General features: G+C 37.0%; 1 protein-coding gene across 9 annotated transcripts in view; it reads left to right on the forward strand.

The window, feature by feature from the left end:
* APAF1 (apoptotic peptidase activating factor 1) overlaps positions 1-21,095 on the forward strand; it is a 94,722-nt gene that overhangs the window by 31,648 nt on the left and 41,979 nt on the right. For 5 of the 9 annotated variants that reach the window (XM_049626131.1, XM_049626134.1, XM_049626135.1 and 2 more), the window contains 4 exons: positions 3,343-3,469; positions 4,348-4,473; positions 12,368-12,499; positions 16,439-16,564. In XM_049626131.1, coding sequence (XP_049482088.1) covers positions 3,343-3,469; positions 4,348-4,473; positions 12,368-12,499; positions 16,439-16,564 — 511 coding nt within the window. Of the gene's footprint in view, positions 1-3,342; positions 3,470-4,347; positions 4,480-12,367; positions 12,500-16,438; positions 16,565-21,095 lie in introns of those variants that run through there. The other 4 variants (XM_049626133.1, XM_049626138.1, XM_049626137.1 and 1 more) reach the window with 4 other exon arrangements.

Here is a 21,095-nt window from a genome sequence, read left to right on the forward strand (position 1 = left end):
CCCTCCCTCTCTCCCTCTCTCTCTCTCTCCCTCTCTCCCTCTCTCTCTCCCTCTCTCTCCCCCTCTGCCCCTCCCCCATTCGCAGTTTGTCACACTATCTCTGTCTCTCAAAAATAACCATTAAAAAAATTTAATAATAAAAAAAAACCTGGATCTGTTTAGCTTTCTTTTTTTAATATTTATTTATTTTAGAGAGTAAGAGAGAGTGTGAGCATGAGTGGAGGAGGGGTAGGGAGAGAGAGAATCCCAAGTAGGCTATACACTCACTTGGGGCTCTATCTCACGATGGTGAGATCATGACCTGAAATGAAATCGGGAGTCAGACACTTAACTGACTGAGCCACCCAGGTGCCCCTGTCTCATTTTATTTTCTATGCACCTTCTATATGCCATGGTTCTCTTATAGCTAGAGATAATGAATGTGAATGGTTGACTTTTCACATGTATAATTTATATCTGAATAGAACTCTAGGTTGATCTGCAATATTTATTAGTCCTGGGCCCTCTTTCCAAATAAGTCAGATTGCCATGGGTGATTGCCCTAATTCAGCTTAGTTTAGCAAATATTTGAGTTTGTCTAATGTGCTAATATTAAGCACTGTTACTAGGTGCTAAGGCTCTCTTGAAGGAACTTATAATCTATTAATGAAGAAAAAAGTTGAAGCAAATAATTAAACATAATGTGATGAGTGCAACAACAGAAATGTGTATAACATAGAACTGAGAAGTGGGTTATTAACTTGGATTGGTGAGGAATTCTGGGAAGTTTCCACAAAAGCGTTAAAAAGTGTTTTTAAAATTAAATATTAATTTTTTGTTTTATTTTTATTTTAAAGTAATCTGTGTTTCTGCTTTTTTTAAAAATCAAATAATACTAGAGGGATATAAAATGAAAAGTCAGGGATGCCTGGATGGCTCAGTTGTTGAAGCGTCCGATTTCAACTCAGGTCATGATCTCACGGTTCATGAGTGTAAGCCCTGCATCTGGCTCTGTGCTGGCAGTGTGGAGTCTGCTTAGGATTCTTTCTCTCTCCCTCTGCCCCTCCCCCACTTGCACGCATGCTCACTTGCTCTCTCTCAAAATAAACAAACTTAAAAAAAAGAAGACAGACTCCCCATCTTTTCTCACCTTCTCATTTCCTGGAGTTAACTACTCTTTTAATTCTTTCCTGGGAAGAAGTTTACTCTCTCTCTGAAGCAGTCTCTTAACTCATTGAGGCTAGGGTAGACCTGTCTGTATTCTAGAATACTTGCACACTTTATCATAGCATTTATCTCACTTTATGGTGATTGCCTACTTTTCTGTTACTAGTCCATACATTCTGTACTCTAGAATAGTTTGGAGGTTAAAATAACAGACTTTGGCTTTAGATTGCCTAGGCATGAAATGCAGCTCTGCTTTATTAGTTGTATATAACCAGGGAATTTTATTCAACTTCTCTCACCTAATGTTGCTATTTCATAGCGTTATTGAGAAGATTAAATGACTATGTGCATACACACACACACACACACACACACACAGTGCTTAGAGCAGTACCTCATTCATAGAAAGTGTTTAATATCTAATAGTTAATTACTAAGAATAGCATTTAGCATTTTGCCTGGCCCATATAGTTGGTACGCACTCGAAATTTGTGGAGGATTGACGGCATTGGTGTTTTGGTGAGTGGTTGAAATAGAATTTTAATACAAGGTCTGATGTCAAATGGGCATAGGTTTAGTTCTTGTTCTCTTGCGTTGTTGAGTTTGTTTTTTTTAATGTTTCTTGCTGTTTTATTTTTGTTGGTTTTTTCCCCATTCTGTCAACTGTGTTTCAACCCATGGTGTTCTCTCACAGAATCGTTAGTCATTCATAGCTAAATTTTTTAAGTGGGTTTGACCAGATCATAGTTAAAGAATGCCTTATTCCTGTACTAGAAAATTTCTTTTTCTATAGAACGGTTTAGGTGGATAGCAGCTTAAATTTAACTTAATTTTAGCTTTCAGAGAAATCATTTGTTCATGCATTCATTTGTTATTTCTTTAATACTTTTTTGGCCATCCACTGTATGCCCATCACTGGGACAGGTCACTTTCTGACCCTTTTTTGGGGAATTGAGTAGTTAGATCAAGGGGAGAGAGAAGAGCATTTTTAATCTAATCCTATAAACTTTGATAGTAACTTACCTGGTTTTCTTCCAGGTTCTCATTACTCTAGTTCTTCTTATTATATTACAGTTACTTGTTTTGTTGTTTCTAGTAAATTATAATACTTTTTTTTCAAATGTTTATTTTTGATAGAGGGAGTGTGAGTAGAAGGGGGTAGAAAGAGGGAAGGACAGAGGATCCGAAATGGGCTGGGCGCTGACTGCAGTGAGCCCAATGTGGGGCTTGAACCCACGAACCATGAGATCATGACCTGAGCAGTAGTCAGACGCTCAATCAACTGAGCTACCCAGGCACCTCCTGAATTATAATACTTTCTAAGTAAGGTCTAAATCTGATTTACCTTTTGTGTTCCCTTATTTCATTTGGCCTAACTTGTGTGTGATTAATTTTTTTTAAAGAATAATAACAATGGCATCCTTATGTGTCAGAAACTGTTTAGAGCAGGTACCCTTACTCCCATTGTACATATGAGAAAATGGAAATGTATTAGGTCATTTGCTTAAGTTTACACACTTAATAAGTAGTAGAAGTAGGGTTATTCATTAGGTTTATCTGACTATTAAAATAAGCGTGATGCCATTTAACATATTTAATTGTATTCAAGGTGACTGGGGCATATGTATATGAAATTCTGGCACTGTTCTTTTACCCCTTTAGCCCATGAGAAATAACATATTACCTATACTAGTGGAATAGTATTCAGCAGACTAAAATATAAATAAAAGGACATTGCTTGATCTTTTTTTCTCTATACCTAATTGTGGTTAGAGAAGAACAGTTTTAAAGTACATCATCCTAACAGTGGGTGTAGTGTCGTACTTTAGTATGGCTTCTTTCCTTTTAAAAATGGAGATTTTTTTGAGAGTATTCTTATATAATGTTTTCTCTACACGTTATCATTAATGTATCAAGGGAAATAGAAAGCAACATGTATTTGATTAGATTTCTCCCAACTCTGTCATTTGCAACATATGACAGGTTGCTTGATAGAGGGTAGAATTTCTCTTAAAAAGCCACTTTTGTTATGCTTTTTTTTCCTTCAGGAGATCTATGCTGTCATTTACAAGTTGGTAACTTAATTTTAAGAATTTTGTATTTTTGGCAATACAACGTTAAACGACAGTTTACTTCATTATTGAAAGAAATTACTTTTACTTATTGGGTTTCTGTTCATTTTCTCCTTGTATGTAGAAACAAAAAAAACAACAAGAATCTTTCCCGCTTAGTTGTCCGCCCCCATACAGATGCTGTTTACCATGCTTGCTTTTCTGAGGATGGTCAAAGAATAGCTTCTTGTGGAGTTGATAAAACCTTACAGGTAAAACAAATCTCTTGAGAAAAATTGGAAGAGGCATGTACCTGATACTGTGCATATCAGAATATATTTAAATACTAAAATTGAAGAAAATTGTACATTAGAAATAGAGAAATCTAACTCTCTGGAATATTTTATGAAAACTTTCTCTGGAGATTTAAGAGATAGGGTTGTGCATTTTCATTATTTTAAATTTGCCAAGTGGCATGAAAGTACCTTTTACCCTAGCAATAAGTTTCTGTCATCTGTGTACCAGCTAGGGGTAATGAGGAAATGAAAATTGTTAAAAGACATAAGGACTCCCTAGCATAGTGAACTGGGCTTTGATTTAAAAAGTTATTTAATAAAATACTTATTTTAGTACAGGCTCAGGCATAGATTTCTGACTGTAAATAGGAATTGGACTAGATTATTTCTAAGGTGCTTGAAGGAATTTCTTAAGTTCTCATTTCTTTTCAGAATACATGAATGAATGCTTTTCTTTAAATCTGTACTGTACCTTTTGGTTTGGAAGGAAACAGGATCAAATTAGTTAAAACTTTGATTTTCAGACTAGGTTTAGTCTTTATAAGATTATGACTGGAAACCTTATTTTTATATGTGTACTTCATTATTTAAAAAAAAAAGAATTTGCCAAACTAATCTCAAGAACTGAAGCTATACTCTGCTAGCTCTTTTTATTGATATTAAAAACATTTAACAAGGATAGTTCTCTATGTTCAGGCATATAAATTCTGACGGATATTTCTGCTGTTTGGACTGTTTTTGCCAACGTTCATTCTTATTGCAAAATAATACTGAATAAGATCTTTAAAAGAAAGATTTTTATTGAATGGTAGCCAGTGGTTTATGGTAAAAAGATTTTATTTTTGCTTGTGCAGGTGTTCAAAGCTGAAACAGGAGAGAAACTTCTGGAAATCAAGGCTCATGAGGATGAAGTGCTTTGTTGTGCATTCTCTGCAGATGACAGATTCATAGCAACCTGCTCAGTGGATAAAAAAGTGAAGGTAGGGAAGTATTTTTCTCTAGAGTTGTAATTACCACAGAATTCATTTTCTTTTTCCATACTAGAGGGACTAGGGTAAGTAGGGATAAAAGACTTGCCTATTGATTACTAACTTGAGGCAAACCAGTTTCAACTGTAAATTAACACTGTCTAAAAAATCTTTTTTTTTAAATGTTTGTTTATTTTTGAGAGAGCGTGAGCAAGGGAGGGGCAGAGAGAAGGAGACACAGAATATAAAGCAGGCTGCAGGCTCTGAGCTGTTGGCACAGAGCCTGATGCGGGGCTTGAGCCCATGAATCTTGAGATCATGAACTGAGTCGAAGTCAGATGCGTAACAGGTGCCCCTAATAGTCCTTATTTTTAAGCACCAGCAAAATGCCTAGGTTTCTCAGCCTGAGATATTTACCAGGCAGCTAAGAGAAACAATTACAAGTTAATGAATATGTCTGTCATTTATTGATCAGTCTATGAGATACATACCAATTGGAATCTTTGAATGTATTGTGATTGGAAGTATTGCTGCACAAAATTATTGTCTGAGATTGGATTCCTGTTGTAAAATGCTTAGTCTGTGAAGGGCAACCCAGGTTTTTTTTTTTAATTAAAAAAAAAATTTTTTTTTAACGTTTATTTATTATTGAGAGACAGACACAGAGCATGAACAGGGGAGGGATAGAAAGAGGGGAGACACAGAATCTGAAGTAGGCTTCAGGCTCTGAGCTGTCAGCACAGAGCCCGATGTGGGGCTCGAACTCACAAACTGTGAGATCATGACCTGAGCCAAAGTCAGTTGCCTAACCAACTGAGCACCCCAGGCGCCCCCCAGGTTTTTAAAAAAAATTTTTTTTAACCTTTATGAACTACATTCACTGCAAATCTAGATGCATGAACAAACTAGCAATGCAGTTACTAGTCTACAAAGTAAATAGAGAAAAAAAAGTAAACATAGGTTAATTTTTATCTTTGTTATTTTTTTTCCTTTTTTTCTTTTTTTCTTTTTTTTTTTTTAATTCTTTCTTGTCTCGTTCCTAAATTTGGCTTTCTGCCAGAGCATTTATGTGGAATTTAGGAGAGACCGAAGTCCAGGGGAATGTTTTTTTCTGATAAGTGGAGGGGGATCCTCACTTCAGGCTTTAAAAAAATTTTTTTTTAAATTAAATTTTATTTTTTTTATGTTTATTTTTGAGAGAGAGAGAAAGAGCATGAGTGAGGTAGGGCAGAGAGAGAAGGAGACACAGAATCTGAAGCAGGCTCTAGGCTCTGAGCTGTCTGCATAGAACACACGAACTGTGAGGTCATGACCTGAGCCAAAGTTGGACATTTAACTGACTGAGCCACCCAGAAGCCCCAGCCTTTTTCTTTTTCTTTTTCTTTTTCTTTTTTTCTTTTTCTCTTTTCTTTTTCTTTTTCTTTTTTTTTTTTTTTTAAAGAATGTCGTAACTGGTTAGGTGTGTAACTGGGTCTTAGTGGACCTGGGAGCAAGAAAATTGGCTTGGAAGTTTTCCTAGGGTCTGGATCCACTTGAAGAAGACTTTGGAGTTTTCAGACTAAATTCAGGCCTTGGAAAAATCTACTTCTTGATAGAATGGACTCCAAGTGGCTTTACAACCAACTCGTTAATTTACTCCATAGCTTCTACTCTGAGTCAGACTTGGAGTTGGCCATTCCTGTAGTTCCACAGTCAGAGCCAAATGGAGTAAAAGGAAATAACACTGTGTTTCTACTTTCTAAGTACTCAAAAACAAAACAAGAGGCAGAAATGTGTATTAAATAAAAATAAACTTTTTGGGCCTCTGGGGAGTGCTTTGACAAGATAAAATGTGGGGTGACTGGCTGACTCAATCAGTAGAGCACATGATTCTTCATCTCGGGGTTGTAAGTTTGAGCCCTATTTGGGTATGGAGCTTACTTAAAAATTAAAAACAAAATGCTATAAGAGGCAAATTAGTACCTCTGAAAAGTCCAGAGCCCAGTGAGATTAGATAATTTATTTCTTTCATTTGTTGTTAGATAGAACACACTGCTTAGTTGTCTTACATAGTAACTAAAATGATTATTCTTTTACTTGGGAATTTAACACCTTGTGAAGCTTTATACTGAACACTTTGTTGTATTACATTATCAGTTTCTCACTACAACTTGTAAAGTAAGTATTTAACAGATGAGGCAACAAGTTCAGAGATGAAGTCATTTGTCCAGGCTCACATCAACTGATAAGTAATGGAGCCAGGGTTGAAAGCTTAGGTTTCCCTCAGAATCAGAAGCCTTTATTTTTTTCACTGAGCTATTTGTCTTTACTTATTTATTTATAAGTTGAAGTCAGAAATCTTAGCATGTCCTTTATCTCATTAAAAAAAAACTTTTTATTTTTTTAAATTTACATCCAAGTTAGTTAGCATATAGTGCAACAATGATTTCAGGAGTAGATTCCTTAATGCCCCTTACCCATTTAGCCCATTCCCTCTCCCATAACCCCTCCAGTAACCAACCCTCTGCTTGTTCTCCATATTTAAGAGTTTCTTATGTTTTGTCCCCCTCCCTGTTTTTATATTATTTTTGCTTCCCTTCCCTTGTGTTCATCTGTTCTGTGTCTTAAAGTCCTCATATGAGTGAAGTCATATGAGATTTGTCTTTCTCGAATTTCACTTAGCATAATACCCTCTAGTTCCATCCACATAGTTGCAAATGGCAAGATTTCATTCTTTTTGATTGCTGAGTAATTCTCTGTTGTATGTATATACCACATATTCTTTATCCATTCATCCATCGATGGGCATTTGGGCTCTTTCCATACTTTGGCTGTTGTTAATAGTGCTGCTATAAACATTAGGGTGCATGTTAAACAACAGCGGTGAGTGGACATCCCTGTTGTGTTCCTGATCTCAGGGAGAAAGCTGTCAGTTTTTCCCTATTGAGGATGATATTAGCTGTGGGCTTTTCATAAATGGCTTTTATAATGTTTAAGTATGTTCCTTCTATCCCGACTTTTTCTAGGGTTTTTATTAAGAAAGGATGCTGAATTTTGTCAAATGCTTTTTCTGCATCGATTGACAGGATTATATGGTTCTTATCTTTTTTATTAATGTGATGTATCACATTGATTGATTTGCGAATGTTGAACCAGCCCTGCAGCCCAGGAATGAATCCCACTTGATCATGGCGAATAATTCTTTTTATATGCTGTTGAATTCGATTTGTTAGTATCTTATTGAGAATTTTTGCATCCATATTCATCAGGGATATTGGCCTGTAGTTCTCTTTTTTTACTAGGTCTGGTTTAGGAATTAAAGTAATGCTGACTTCATAGAATGAGTCTGGAAGTTTTCCTTCCCTTTCTATTTTTTGGAATAGCTTGAGAAGGGTAGGTATTATCTCTGCTTTAAATGTCTGGTAGAATTCCCCTGGGAAGCCATCTGGTCCTGGACTCTTATTTGTTGGGAGATTTTTGACAACTGATTCAATTTCTGCGCTGGTTATGGGTGTGTTCAAGCTTTCTATTTCTTCCCGTTTGAGTTTTAGAAGCGTGTGGGTTGTTTAACATAGTGTTGGGAGTTCTAGCATCAGCAATCAGACAACAAAAGGAAATCAAAGGCATGAAAATTGGCAAAGATGAAGTTAAGCTTTCACTTTTTGCAGATGACATATTATACATGGAAAACCCGACAGACTACACCAAAAGTCTGCTAGAACTGATACATGAATTCAGCAAAGTCGCAGGCTACAAAATCAAAGTACAGAAATCAGTTGCATTCTTATACACTGATAATGAAGCAACAGAAAGACAAATAAACTGATCCCATTCGCAATTGCACCAAGAACCATAAAATACCTAGGAATAAACCTAACCAAAGATGTGAAAGATCTGTATGGTGAAAACTATAGAAAGTTTATGAAGGAAACTGAAGAAATATAAAGAAATGGAAAAATATTCCGTGCTCATGGATTGGAAGAATAAATATTATTAAAATGTCAATACTACCCAAAGCTATCTACACATTCAATGCAATCCCAATCAAAATTGCACCAGCATTCTTCTCGAAGCTAGAACAAGCAATCCTAAAATTTGTATGGAACCACAAAAGGCCCCGAATAGCCAAAGTAATTTTGAAGCAGAAGACCAAAGCAGGAGGCATCACAATCCCAGACTTTAGCCTCTACTACAAAGCTGTAATCATCAAGACAGCATGGTATTGTCACAAAAACAGACACATAGACCAACGGAATAGAATAGAAACCCCAGAACTAGACCCACAAAAGTATGGCCAACTAATCTTTGACAAAGTGGGAAAGAATATCCAATGGAAAAAAGACAGTCCCTTTAACAAATGGTGCTGGGAGAACTGGACAGCAACATGCAGAAGGATGAAACTAGACCAGTTTCTTACACCATTCACAAAAATAAAATGGAATAAGGACCTGAATGTGAGACAGGAAACCATCAAAACCCTAGAGGAGAAAGCAGGAAAAAACCTCTCTGACCTCAGCCGTAGCAATTTCTTACTTGACACATCCCCAAAGGCAAGGGAATTAAAAGCAAAAATGAACTATTGGGACCTTGTGAAGATAAAAAGCTTCTGCATAGCAAAGGAAACAATCAACAAAACTAAAAGGCAACCAACGGAATGGGAAAAGATATTTGCAAATGACATATTGGACAAAGAGCTAATATCCAAAATCTATAAAGAGCTCATCAAACTCCACACCCGAAAAACAAATAACCCAGTGAAGAAATGGGCAGAAAACATGAATAGACACTTCTCTAAAGAAGACGTCCAGATGGCCAAGAGGCACATGAAAAGATGCTCAACGTCACTCCTCATCAGGGAAATACAAATCAAAACCACACTGAGATATCACCTCGTGCCAGTCAGAGTGGCTAAAATGAACAAATCAGGAGACTATAGATGCTGGAGAGGATGTGGAGAAATGGGAACCCTCTTGCACTGTTGGGAATGCAAACTGGTACAGCTGCTCTGGAAAAGAGTGGAGGTTCCTAAAAAAATTAAAAATAGATCTACCCTATGACCCAGCAATAGCACTGCTAGGAATTTACCCAAGGGATACAGGAGTGCTGATGTATAGGGGTACTTGTACCCCAATGTTTATAGCAGTGCTTTCAACAATAGCCAAATATGGAAAGAGCCTAAATGTCCATCAACTGACAAATGGATAAAGAAATTGTGGTTTATATACACAGTGGAATACTATGTGGCAATGAGAAAGAATGAAATAAGGCCTTTTGTAACAACGTGGATGGAACTGGAGAGTGTTATGCTAAGTGAAATAAGCCATACAGAGAAAGACAGATAACCATATGTTTTCACTCTCATGTGGATCCTGAGAAACTTAACAGAAGTCCATGGGGGAGGGGAAGAAAAAAAAAAAAAAGGTTAGAGAGGGAGAGAGCCAAACCATAAGAGACTCTTAAAAACGGAGAATAAACTGAGGGTTGATGGGGGGTGGGAGGGAGGGGGAAGTGGGTGATGGGCATTGAGGAGGGCACCTTTTGGGATGAGCATTGGGTGTTGTTTGGAAACCAATTTCACAATAAATTTCATATTAAAAAAAAACATTAGGGTGCATGTACCCATTTGAAACAGCATACCTGTATCCCTTAGATAAATACCTAGTAATGCAATTGCTGGGTTGTAGGCTAGTTCTATTTTTAATTTTTTGAGGAACCTCCATACTGTTTTCTAGAGTTGCTGCATCAGCTTGCGTTCCCACCAACAATGCAAAAGAGATCCTCTTTTTCTACATCCTCGCCAACATCTGTTGTTGCCTGTGTTGTTAACGTTAGCCATTCTGACAGGTGTGAGGTGGTATCTCATTGTGGTTTTGATTTGAATTTCCCTGATGATGAGTGATGTTGAGCATTTTTTTCATGTGTCAGTTGGCCATCTGGATGTCTTCTTTGGAGAAGTGTCTATTCATGTGTTTTGCCCATTTCTTCACTGGATTATTTGTTTTTTGGGTGTTGAGTTTGATAAGTTCTTTACAGATTTTGGATACCAACCCTTTATCTGATATGTCATTTGCAAATATCTTCTCCCATTCCGTCTGTTGCCTTTTAGTTTTGCTGATTGTTTCCTTTGCTGTGCAAAGGATGAGGTCCTTTGATGAGGTCCCAATAGTTCATTTTTGCTTTTGTTTCCCTTGCCACTGGAGACGTGCTGAGTAAGGAGTTACTGTGGCCAAGGTCAGAGAGGTTTTTTGCCTGCTTTCTCCTTGAGGATTTTGATGGCTTCCTGTCTTACATTTAGGTGTTTCATCCATTTTGAGTTTATTTTTGTGTATGGTATAAGAAAGTGGTCCAGGTTCATTTTTCTGCATGTCGCTGTCCAGTTTTCCCAGCACCATTTGCTGAAGAGACTGTTTTTATTCCATTGGATATTCTTCCCTGCTTTGTCAAAGATTAGTTGGCCATACGTTTGTGGATCCATTTTTGGGTTTTCTATTGTGTTCCATTGATCTGAGTGTCTCTTTCTGTGCCAGTACCATACTGTCTTGATGATTACAGCTTTGTAGTATAGCTTGAAGTCCAGGATTGTGATGCCTCCTGCTTTGGTTTTCTTTTTCAAGATTGCTTTGGCTATCCAGGGTCTTTTCCGGTTCTATACATATTTTAGGATTGTTTGTTCTAGCTCTGTGAAGAATGCTGGTGTTATTTTGATAGGTATTGCATTGAATATGTAGATAGCTTTGGGTAGTGTTGACATTTTAACACTATTTGTTCTTCCTATCCAGGAGCATGGAATCTTTTTCTATTTCTTTGTGTCTTCTTCAATTTCTTTCATAAACTTTCTATAGTTTTCAGTGTATAGATTTTTCACCTCTTTGGTTAGATTTATTCCTAGGTATTTTATGGTTTTTGGTGCAGTTGTAAATGGGATCAATTCCTTGAATTCTCCTTCTTTTGCTTCATTGTTGGTGTATAGGAATGCAACCGATTTCTGTGCATTGATTTTATATCCTGCAACTTTGATGAATTTACGGATCAGTTCTAGCAGTCTTTTGGTGGAATCTTTTGGGTTTTTCATATAAAGTATCATGTGATCCCCAAAGAGTGGAAGTTTGACCTCCTCCTGGCCTGTTTGGATGTCTTTTGTTTCTTTGTGTTGTCTGATTGCTGAGGCTAAGACTTCCAAAACGATGTTGAATAACAATGGAGAGAGTGGACATCCTCGTCTTGTTCCTGACCTTAAGGGGAAAGCTCTCAGTTTTCCCCATCCTTTATCTCATTTGATACCTTGAATTGTGTAGGACAGGTATAAGTATCCTCATTTTATAGAAGATTGAACTGTGATGCAGATAAATTAAGGACTTAAGGACACACAAATAATAAATGGTAGAGCCAGGTCTTGGACTTAATCCTTCTGATCTAAAGTCCATTATTCTATACTTCTTATTTATTTAAAGTTTGTTTATTTTGAGAGAGAGAGAGGGAGGGAGGGAGGGAATCCCAAGCAGGCTCTTTGCTGTCAGCGCAGAGCCCAACTTGGGTCTTGATCTTCTGAACCTATCAGATCATGATCTGAGCTGAAATCAAGTGTAGGACTCTCAAATGACTGAGCTACCCACGTGCGCCTTCCATAGTTTTTATAGCAGTTACATCTCTGCCTGCTGTCATTCATATGAACATGTGCAATCTTGCCCTTGAAGAATGTAATGTTTTCATGAGATTCTAATTATGCTATAGAAAGGTCACATGTATACACTTGCAAGTAACTTTTTTTTTAAACCTGGAAAAATACATATTTTAGAGAAGGCAGAGGTGTTCATTAGCCTCATGTCTGGGAAAATCTGCCACAAAACAGGTGATGCTTGTTTGCTCCTCTGTTCTCCCTTTGAAAATAAGGGGTAGTTGTAAGTTTTATTTTCTCTATTCTTTTTAGATTTGGAATTCTATGACTGGGGAACTAGTACATATCTATGATGAGCACTCAGAGCAAGTCAATTGCTGCCACTTTACCAACAACAGTCATCACCTTCTCTTAGCCACTGCGTCAAGTGACTGTTTCCTCAAAGTAAGTGTGGATAATGAGAATTACATAGACAAATTTGATAGATGCATTAGAACATTTCTTTTGATTTTCTCATGTATTAATCAGGGTTCTTCTGGTTGCAGTGATAGAAACTTCCATATTAGATTAAGCAAAAAAAAAAAGATATTATTGGTTTATGTAAGTGAAGAGTATAGAGGGAGCATGGCTTCAAGCATAGCTGATTCCAGATGTTTAAATTATGTTCTTAGACTCTACCTCTTATCTCTAGACTTTGTTTCCCTCTTTGTTTGGTTTAGGCGTTGTTCTTTCAGTGTGGCAGGAAATATGGCTGTTCTCACCTCCAGGCTTACATGGGTCTTATAGTTTATAGTCACAGAGGAAGTCATGTTATATATGTGTGTGTATATATATATATGTGTGTGTGTGTGTGTGTGTGTGTGTGTGTATATACATATATATTATATACATGATATATGTAATACACATATACGTATTATATATATACAACACACATACATACATACATACATATAGGATCTACTGTTTCCCAGATCCCATAGATTTCATTTTAAAGAAGACTATTTGATTTTGTTTGGCTTATATGCTCATTGTTAAATAATCCTAGTGGCCTGTAGGATGGAATCCGTGGATTGGCCAAGGATCACAAGTGTAGCCATGTAGAAATGGGACAAGTGAGGTGAGGTCAGCTCCACTGAGTTATATAAGAGGGGCTTGATTCAAAAGAGAGGTTCTGTTATTAGGAGGAAGAAAAAGAGATGCTGACAGGAAAAAAAAGCTAAAACCAAAAACATATTCATTTCATGTATGTTTGGTAATGCTTTATAATTATAAATTATAAAAGATTTTATCTTTTTTTTGGAGTTTATTTTGAGAGAGAGAGAGCATGTATGCACGAGCAAGCAGGGGAGGGGCAGAAAAAGGAGAGAGAGCGAATTCCAGGCAGGCTCTTTTTTCCCCTGTTAAGTGCCATACTAAAGATAGCTAGATTGAATTTTCTGGGGTCCCAGAAAGATTCACTAACTTCTTTTAGAGTCTTTTTTGGATTGATTTCTGCCCTTCATCCTCCTCCTCCTTTTTTTTTTTTTTTTTGATGTTTATTTTTGAGAGAGTGAGAAAGAGCAAGTACACAAGCTTGGGAGAGCGGGGAGAGGGCAGCAAGACAGGGAGAGAGAATCCTAAGCAGACTCCATGTTGTCAGCACAGAGCTTGACATGGGGCTTGAACTCATGAACCATGAGATCATGACTTGGGCCGAAACCAAGTGTTGGACGCTTAACTGACTGAACCTCCTAGGTGCCCTGTGCCCTTTCTTTTTTAATGTCACACTATCTTTGTAATGGGACATTATATTTTTGGGAAGGTTCAGCAAAACATTTCAGTTTGGAAAACCTCATACATTCTGTTTGACGTTTAAGGTATTTGAACAACTTTAGAAAATATTGAAAGTTGTCCCCCCTATACCCACAGGTTATTTCCCCCAGTAGTTCCTTTCAGACACGTTTCTGGAATCCCCAGGGCCCTGCACAGCTCAGTTTGAAACACTGGATTGGGTTAAAATAACAAACTAACATAGTCTTACAGTCTTAGCTCATTTTTACTCAGATATGCTTTACCCTACTGAATAAACCCACCTCTAAAAAATAAGACTATTGTACTATTTAAGAAAAGCTTTGCTCTATTTGAACAATCCCAGCTCTAAAAACCTAAGACCTTTTGTTATGACTAATTTTTGATGTTTCTTTTTAATATTTTAGAGGGTGAAGAAGTTAATATTTCCTCATTTTAATTACAGACAAAAACCTCTAGGATGTGAGAACAAAGAGAGATCTATGGGGTCTATTGGTTAGTCAACAGTTTTAATTAAGGACAAGTTATGCTTTAAGATCTGCCATACCACACCTGTATTACCATGTAGACAATTAGAACTCACTTCTTGTGTCTCTTGAACTGAGAGAAGCCAATGAAAATATGTAAATCTGGGGGTGCCTGGCTGGCTCAGTTGGTGGAGCTTGCAACTCTTGATCTCAGGGTTGTGGGTTTGAGCCCCATGTTGGGTGTAGAGAATATTTAAAAATGAAATCTTTTTTTTTTTTTTTAATTTTTTTTTTTTAACATTTATTTATTTTTGAGACAGGGAGAGACAGAGCATGAACAGGGGAGGGTCAGAGAGAGGGAGACACAGAATCTGAAACAGGCTCCAGGCTCTGAGCTGTCAGCACAGAGCCCAGCGCGGGGCTCGAACTCACAGACCGCGAGATCATGACCTGAGCCAAAGTCGGCTACTTAACCGACTGAGCCACCCAGGCGCCCCAAAAATGAAATCTTTAAAAAAATATATGTAAAATTGAAGCTGCCCCCATGTAACTTGCCTTATCTGAAAAATTGGATTTACCTAGGACTGGGATAAAAAGGAGTCTAGGATGGAGATGGACATGAAGAATAGGACGTATCTCACTGGTCATTTGCAAAGGATTTTTACCAAGGTTAATCATGGGGATGAATGAGTTCTTCTTCTGTGTTTAATATAGTTAGCATAAATCACCAGAGATGACTAGTCCTTATTTACATTTAAAAAGAAACATTTTTTCTTTAATGTTTATTCATTTTTGAGAGACAGAGACAGAGCATGAGCGGGGAAGGGGCAGAGAGAGAGGGAGACACAGAATCCGAAGGAGGCTCCAGGCTCTGAGCTGTCAGCACAGAGCCCGACATGGGGCTCGAACTCACAAACTGCAAGATCATGACCTGAGCCGAAGTCGGACACTCAACCGACTGAGCCACCCAGGAGCCCCTTTTTAATTTACATTTTATATACTTTTCAAACATATCCAAAAGGAAAGAGTACAATAATGAACCCTTGTGGTATCCATTGTTTAGCTCTAACTGTACTATTATCAGTATTTTGCTAATTTTATTTTATTGTCCTCCCCGGTCCCCCATCCCCATTTTGGGGGGGGAGGTGGTGGCTGGGGCATGTTGCAACAAATCCCAGGTATTATGTCATTTCACCCAAAATCCTTCAGCATGCGTATCTGAGGTCTTAAACATACATACCATGGCATTATTACCCCCAACATTAACAATGGTTTTGTAATATACCTGGTTTGTGCTTACTTCTCCCCATTATTCTTTTTCTTTTTTTAAGTTTATTTATGTTTAGTAATCTCAACACCCAATGTGGGCTTGGACTCACAACCCCAAGATCAACTGACCCAGTTAGGGGCCCCTTCCCCATTATTCTTAAAAACATACCTTTCTACCATGAGTTTGTTGGAATCAAAATAAGAATTTCAGGTGACATTTACCTGTTCTATGTCTTAAATCCCTTTTAATCTGTAGAAGTTTCCCTTCTCCTCCTCTTTTCTTATGCCATTGATGAGAACTTTAGTCACTTGTCCTGTGGATTCTGAATTTGGTTGGTTGCTTCCTAGAGGTGTTTACTTGGTCTTCAAGCCTATTACATGTCATGTCAAATGTATTTATGTCTATCTTTGCTATCTTTGTATTTTTTTAGTCATTTTTTAGAGCATTAATAGATTTTAGCCTAGCTAGTATACTCAAGGTTTGCATGGGGAAATCTTAGAAATGACCATTTGGGTAACCTAGCATCTAAAAAAGTTTGGGGATATTTTATTTTACAAATTATTTATTATAGATCTAAGTAAAAATAGTAATGATTCCAAACTACTTTGTTAAAATGGGCAGTGATTAGTTATTTACATAACCTTTGGTCCTTTAATAGATGTAGGTGCTGATCTAAGGGCGGCTCCATTACTTGGTAATCACAATTCACCTTTGTATTTGATACCTTTGTGTTACTATGACCATTTTTCTGTAATTGAAAAAACTTAAATGGGAGGGAAGAAAAAATGTTATGTGGTTTCTAACTTCCTTGTTCAGTACTAGTTTTGTAGTTATCTTTTTATCTTTCTCAAATAGCTGTGGGATTTGACCCAAAAAGAGTGTCGAAATACCATGTTTGGCCACACAAATTCAGTCAATCACTGCAGATTTTCACCAGATGATAAACTTTTGGCTAGTTGTTCAGCTGATGGAACATTAAAGGTATGCTTTTGTTTATCATTAAAATTGGTTGTAATTTTGTAGTTTTATGATTTGGTTATAGAGATAGGTTTCTGTTTTTCACATTTCTACAGGAAGAGCTTCTTTAATTTCCAGGAGCATATTTAATATAACTGTAATTGCTTGTCATAATGATTGTTTATGAATGGTTTACTGCCTTATGGTTTAAAGTTCATATAATTTGAAATCTTAATTTTTTAAGCATATATTCTATTTAAGACTTCATAAAATTGAGACCTGTGGGGTCGAATTTGTAAAGGCCCTGCTTTATTTATTCTTTATTCTCCCTTTTATTTTATATTCTCCTGTTTTTGAGAGCTAGGAAAAAAAGTTTATTCAACCTCCTGAAATCTATAGTCCTAAAAAAAACTAAATTCTTTACATTTTTACCTTCTCAAATAAGATCCAAATCCTACTTTCTTTATTACTCCTGTCTCCACCATCATTCTAGCCTCCTCTTTATTGATTCTCCTTTTTTCCTTTGGTCTTAAGTCCAATCTATCTTTGACCTCCTCATCTTTTTGTCTACTTTTCCCCCTCCCATTCTATAGTGTTTGCTCTGGTTCATGCTGTCATCTCCTTATGTCTGATAGCAGCTTTCTAAGATGTATTCTCCATCCCTCCTAATTCTGGCACAGAACTGCTAGAATAACTTTACCTCTGTTTTCTTCTTGCCACTTTAAGCTGGAACACAAAAGTCCCACATTATAAATTGTGATAAACCAGGCTTATCAGGTGCACCTCTGAGTCTCTTTACCTATCATCATTCTGCCACCTCTGTTCCTGTTCAGTTTGTTTCTTCTAACACACTTAACACTAATTGTTTTGGGCAAGATAATTTGGGGGCTTATGTCTGGTACTGTTTCCATATATATATTTCAGTAGTTTTTCGGCAGAATTTTGGCCTCCAATTCATTTAACCATATTTAAAAAAACCTTTTTTTACATGTTTATTTATTTTTGAGAGAGAAAGATGCTTAACCTGCTGAGCCACCCAGGTGCCCCTAACCATATTTTTTAATGACCCTTAAACCTTTATGCAAAACCTTCTTCAGGGATGCCTGGGTGGCTCAGTCGGTTAAGTGTCCGACTTCAGCTCAGGTCATGATCTCATGGTTTGGAGTTCGAGCCCTGTGTTGGGCTCTGTGCTGACAGCTCGGAGCCTGGAGCCTGCTTCAGATTCTGTGTCTTCCTCTCTTGGCCCTCTCTCCCTTGCTCACGCTGTCTCTTTCTTTCAAAAATAAATAAATATTTTTAAAAATTTAAAAACCCACTTCTTCAGAAAGTGTTCTCTTATAACATCCATGTTTCTGGTTCTGAGTGCACCACCCATCCTTCTATCTATATTTATGTATATTGATAGGAACTGTTCAGTTGATCTTCTCATTTCCACTTGTAAATATGTTGTGCAGTTCAGTTCAATCATTTTCATATGTCTTTGATAAGATTGCATATAGATTTATGATCTGCAGAAACCTTGCATCTTGTACTCTCTGCAGTTCATAGTACAGAATTGTACTCAAAACACACACTCAGTAAATTTTCTTGACATATTTTTTTCCAGAGAAATGCTTGAACCCTCCTGGGCACTATTTTGTTTGTTAGAATCACTAGAGAAGATTCGTTAATGCTGATAGGTAACTCCTAAGTTACAGAAAGTTACAGAAATCTCTTGATGCTGATTCTCTGGTTGAATCTTTGATTTATCTTTGTTGGCTGAAGATAACTTGTTTTGTAGAAATTACTTCAGGGCATCTAGGAACGCTTTCTGGTTAGAATTCTACTTTAAAGAATTTTCTAGCTATTAGTAGATGTTGGGAGCATTCTTAGGTAGAATATTCAAGTAAATAGATTTTGACCTCTATGACATGTTATCTACAAATATTAAATACTGTCTCTTTCTTTAGGACAATCCATATCAGAGGAGGTTTTTCAGAACACATTTGGATGGGTTAAGACAACCCTTTTCTGAGAGATTCTTTTAAGATCTTCTCTTTATGCCCCGTATTTTTTCTTTTTAAAAATTTCATGATAACGTGCTGCGTTGGTGTGGGTTTGTCTTCATTTATTGTGCTTGGCACTTGGTGGCTTCTTTCAATTTGGAAATTCATATACTTCAGTTCTGTAGTCTTCCCTTAATTATTTGATGTAATTTTTCTCTGCTTTTTCTTCTTAGAATGGCTGTCTGTTTTTTTGGTTGTTTTCTTATTTTTCTGTCCTTCTCTTTGTCTATTTGCCCTCCTTTCTGGAAGATTTCTTTAGCTTTATTTTCTAGCTTTATTTTCTAATCCTTCTATTGGATTTTTAATTTCTCTTGTCGTATCTTAAAGTACTCATTCTTATGATCAGTTTCCTTTTTGATTTTATACTATATTTGTCATAGATGGAGTTTCTTTAATCTTTTTGTGGTGTTAACAGTTTTTTATTTTTTATTTTGTAAATATATATTTTAAGAGCTGCATCTTTTTTTTTAAGTTTGTTTATTTTGAGAGAGAGAGAGAGCATGTACACAAGTGGTGGAGGGACAGAGAGAGAGGGAGAGAGAGAGAATCCCAAGCAGGCCCTGCACTGTTAGCACAGTGCCCAATGTGGGCTCAATCTCAGGAATCATGAGATCATGACCTGAGCCGAAATCAAGAGTTGGATGTTAACCAACTGAGCCACCCAGGTGCCCTTGTGAATAGTATTTTTTTTAATTTCATATTCCTGTATAGTTGCTGTTTTCTTTGTTGGTTTCAGTTTCTGTCTGTATTTTAGAGGTATACGTCTGCTATCTGATCCTTGGGTATAGCTACAGATGTTTTCTGACTTACGGTGGTTGACTTAGGATTTTTCAACTTTATGATGGTGTAAAAGTGATATACCTTCAGTAGAAACTGTACCTCGAATTTTGAATTTTGATCTTTCCCTTGGATAACGATATGCAGTCTGATACTGGTGATGTTGGGCAGTGACAGGGAGCCGCAGCACCCAGTCAGCCATGAGATCACAAGGGTGAACAAGGGTGATACACTTACAGCCTTTCTATATCTGTATCGCCATTCTCTTTTTTGCTTTCTCTACAGTATTTAATAAATTACAGGAGATATTCAACATTTTATTATAAAATAGGTTTTGTTAGATGATCTTTGCCAGCTTTTGGCTAATGTAAGTGTTCTGAGCACATTTAAGGTAGGCCAGGCTAAGCTATGGTGTTCAGTAGGTTAGGCATATTAAATGCATTTTCAAATTATGATATTTTCAAGTTATGATGGGTTTATTGGGATGTAACCCCATGGTTAAGTTGAGGAAGATCTGTATATGTATTAGATATATAAATCCTGCTCCTATTTAGGAGTGTAGCACCAAAAAGCTGATAGGGAATTGTAACCTTGCTTATTATGAGTTTCCCTGAAGGGTTGTCTGGGAAACTTCTAATGTCAGACTTTTTAGATGTTTCCTCTTGATCTCGTTGGATATTCAGAGAAAAATCTTTAGTCTCCTACCTCTAGGGTATAAGTCTGGTTGGCAAGTTCTGAGACGATGTTGAGGTAGAGATCTCAAAATTTGGAATATAGACTTTCTTTTAATTTCCCAATTTTCAGAATGATGACTTTGCTCTCAACTGTGATGGGTCTAGAAAAACCCTCTACTCTTCAGCCAAAGTAGGGACACAGCAACCTGGATTGCATAGTTTGGGAGGGGGTTTCAAGGGATTTGTAGTGATTTCTCTTGATTTAGCTCTACCCTTAGAAGGTACCCAGTGCAACACTTCCTTCGCCTTTTAGGAGTTCTGTAGTATGAATTGGGCTGCTTCTTGGCTTTCCCTGTAGTGGGCTCAGGACTCAGTATTTAGGAGTCTCCTTATTGCTTGCCTTTTTGCTTTTTACCCTTTATAGTTTTGTTGCTATTATCTCTTTCTCCTTTCTCCTTTGCCTTGTGAACTATGCCTATGGAGAAAAGTTCTCTTTACTGTTGTTTTATGTGGTTTTGGGAGGGTATGAAGATGAATGTTTGTATTCTATCTACATCTTTAATCTGAATCCTATTTCCTTCAGTAACACTATTGTTTCTACTCACCTATGCTTGAAACATGAGAAGAATCTGTCTTTTCACTTAAAATGCATTTTTTTATTATTTAGTGAATACTTAATATGTGTCAGACACTGCACGAGGCATTTGGGTTTTAAATACTAAAAAGAAAAAAACAAACAAAACATGAAATATTTCCTGGCCTGAAGTTGTTCAAATTCCAGTTGGAGAAAGTGGTAAGGGAATAGACAAGCTGTGGAAATGGCAAAGGTGCTCTGAGAACAGATGAGGGTTGTGTCCAGATGTGTTCAGGCACCTGGTGCTGCACCCAAACTGTAACCTTTTCTCCTTTTTCATGATCTTTGTTATCCCATTTTATGTGTCACTTTAGCTTATGCTGACCCTTTAGCCTAGAGTCTAGGCCATAGAGTGCTCCTTTTGTCTTTTTAGTGTTGAAAATCTCTCCATCCTAAGTTGTAGGCTAATCTTCAGGGAGGAGACT

This window comes from Panthera uncia, chromosome B4, assembly GCF_023721935.1.
Source record: "Panthera uncia isolate 11264 chromosome B4, Puncia_PCG_1.0, whole genome shotgun sequence".
Classification (NCBI taxonomy): Eukaryota; Metazoa; Chordata; class Mammalia; order Carnivora; family Felidae; genus Panthera; species Panthera uncia.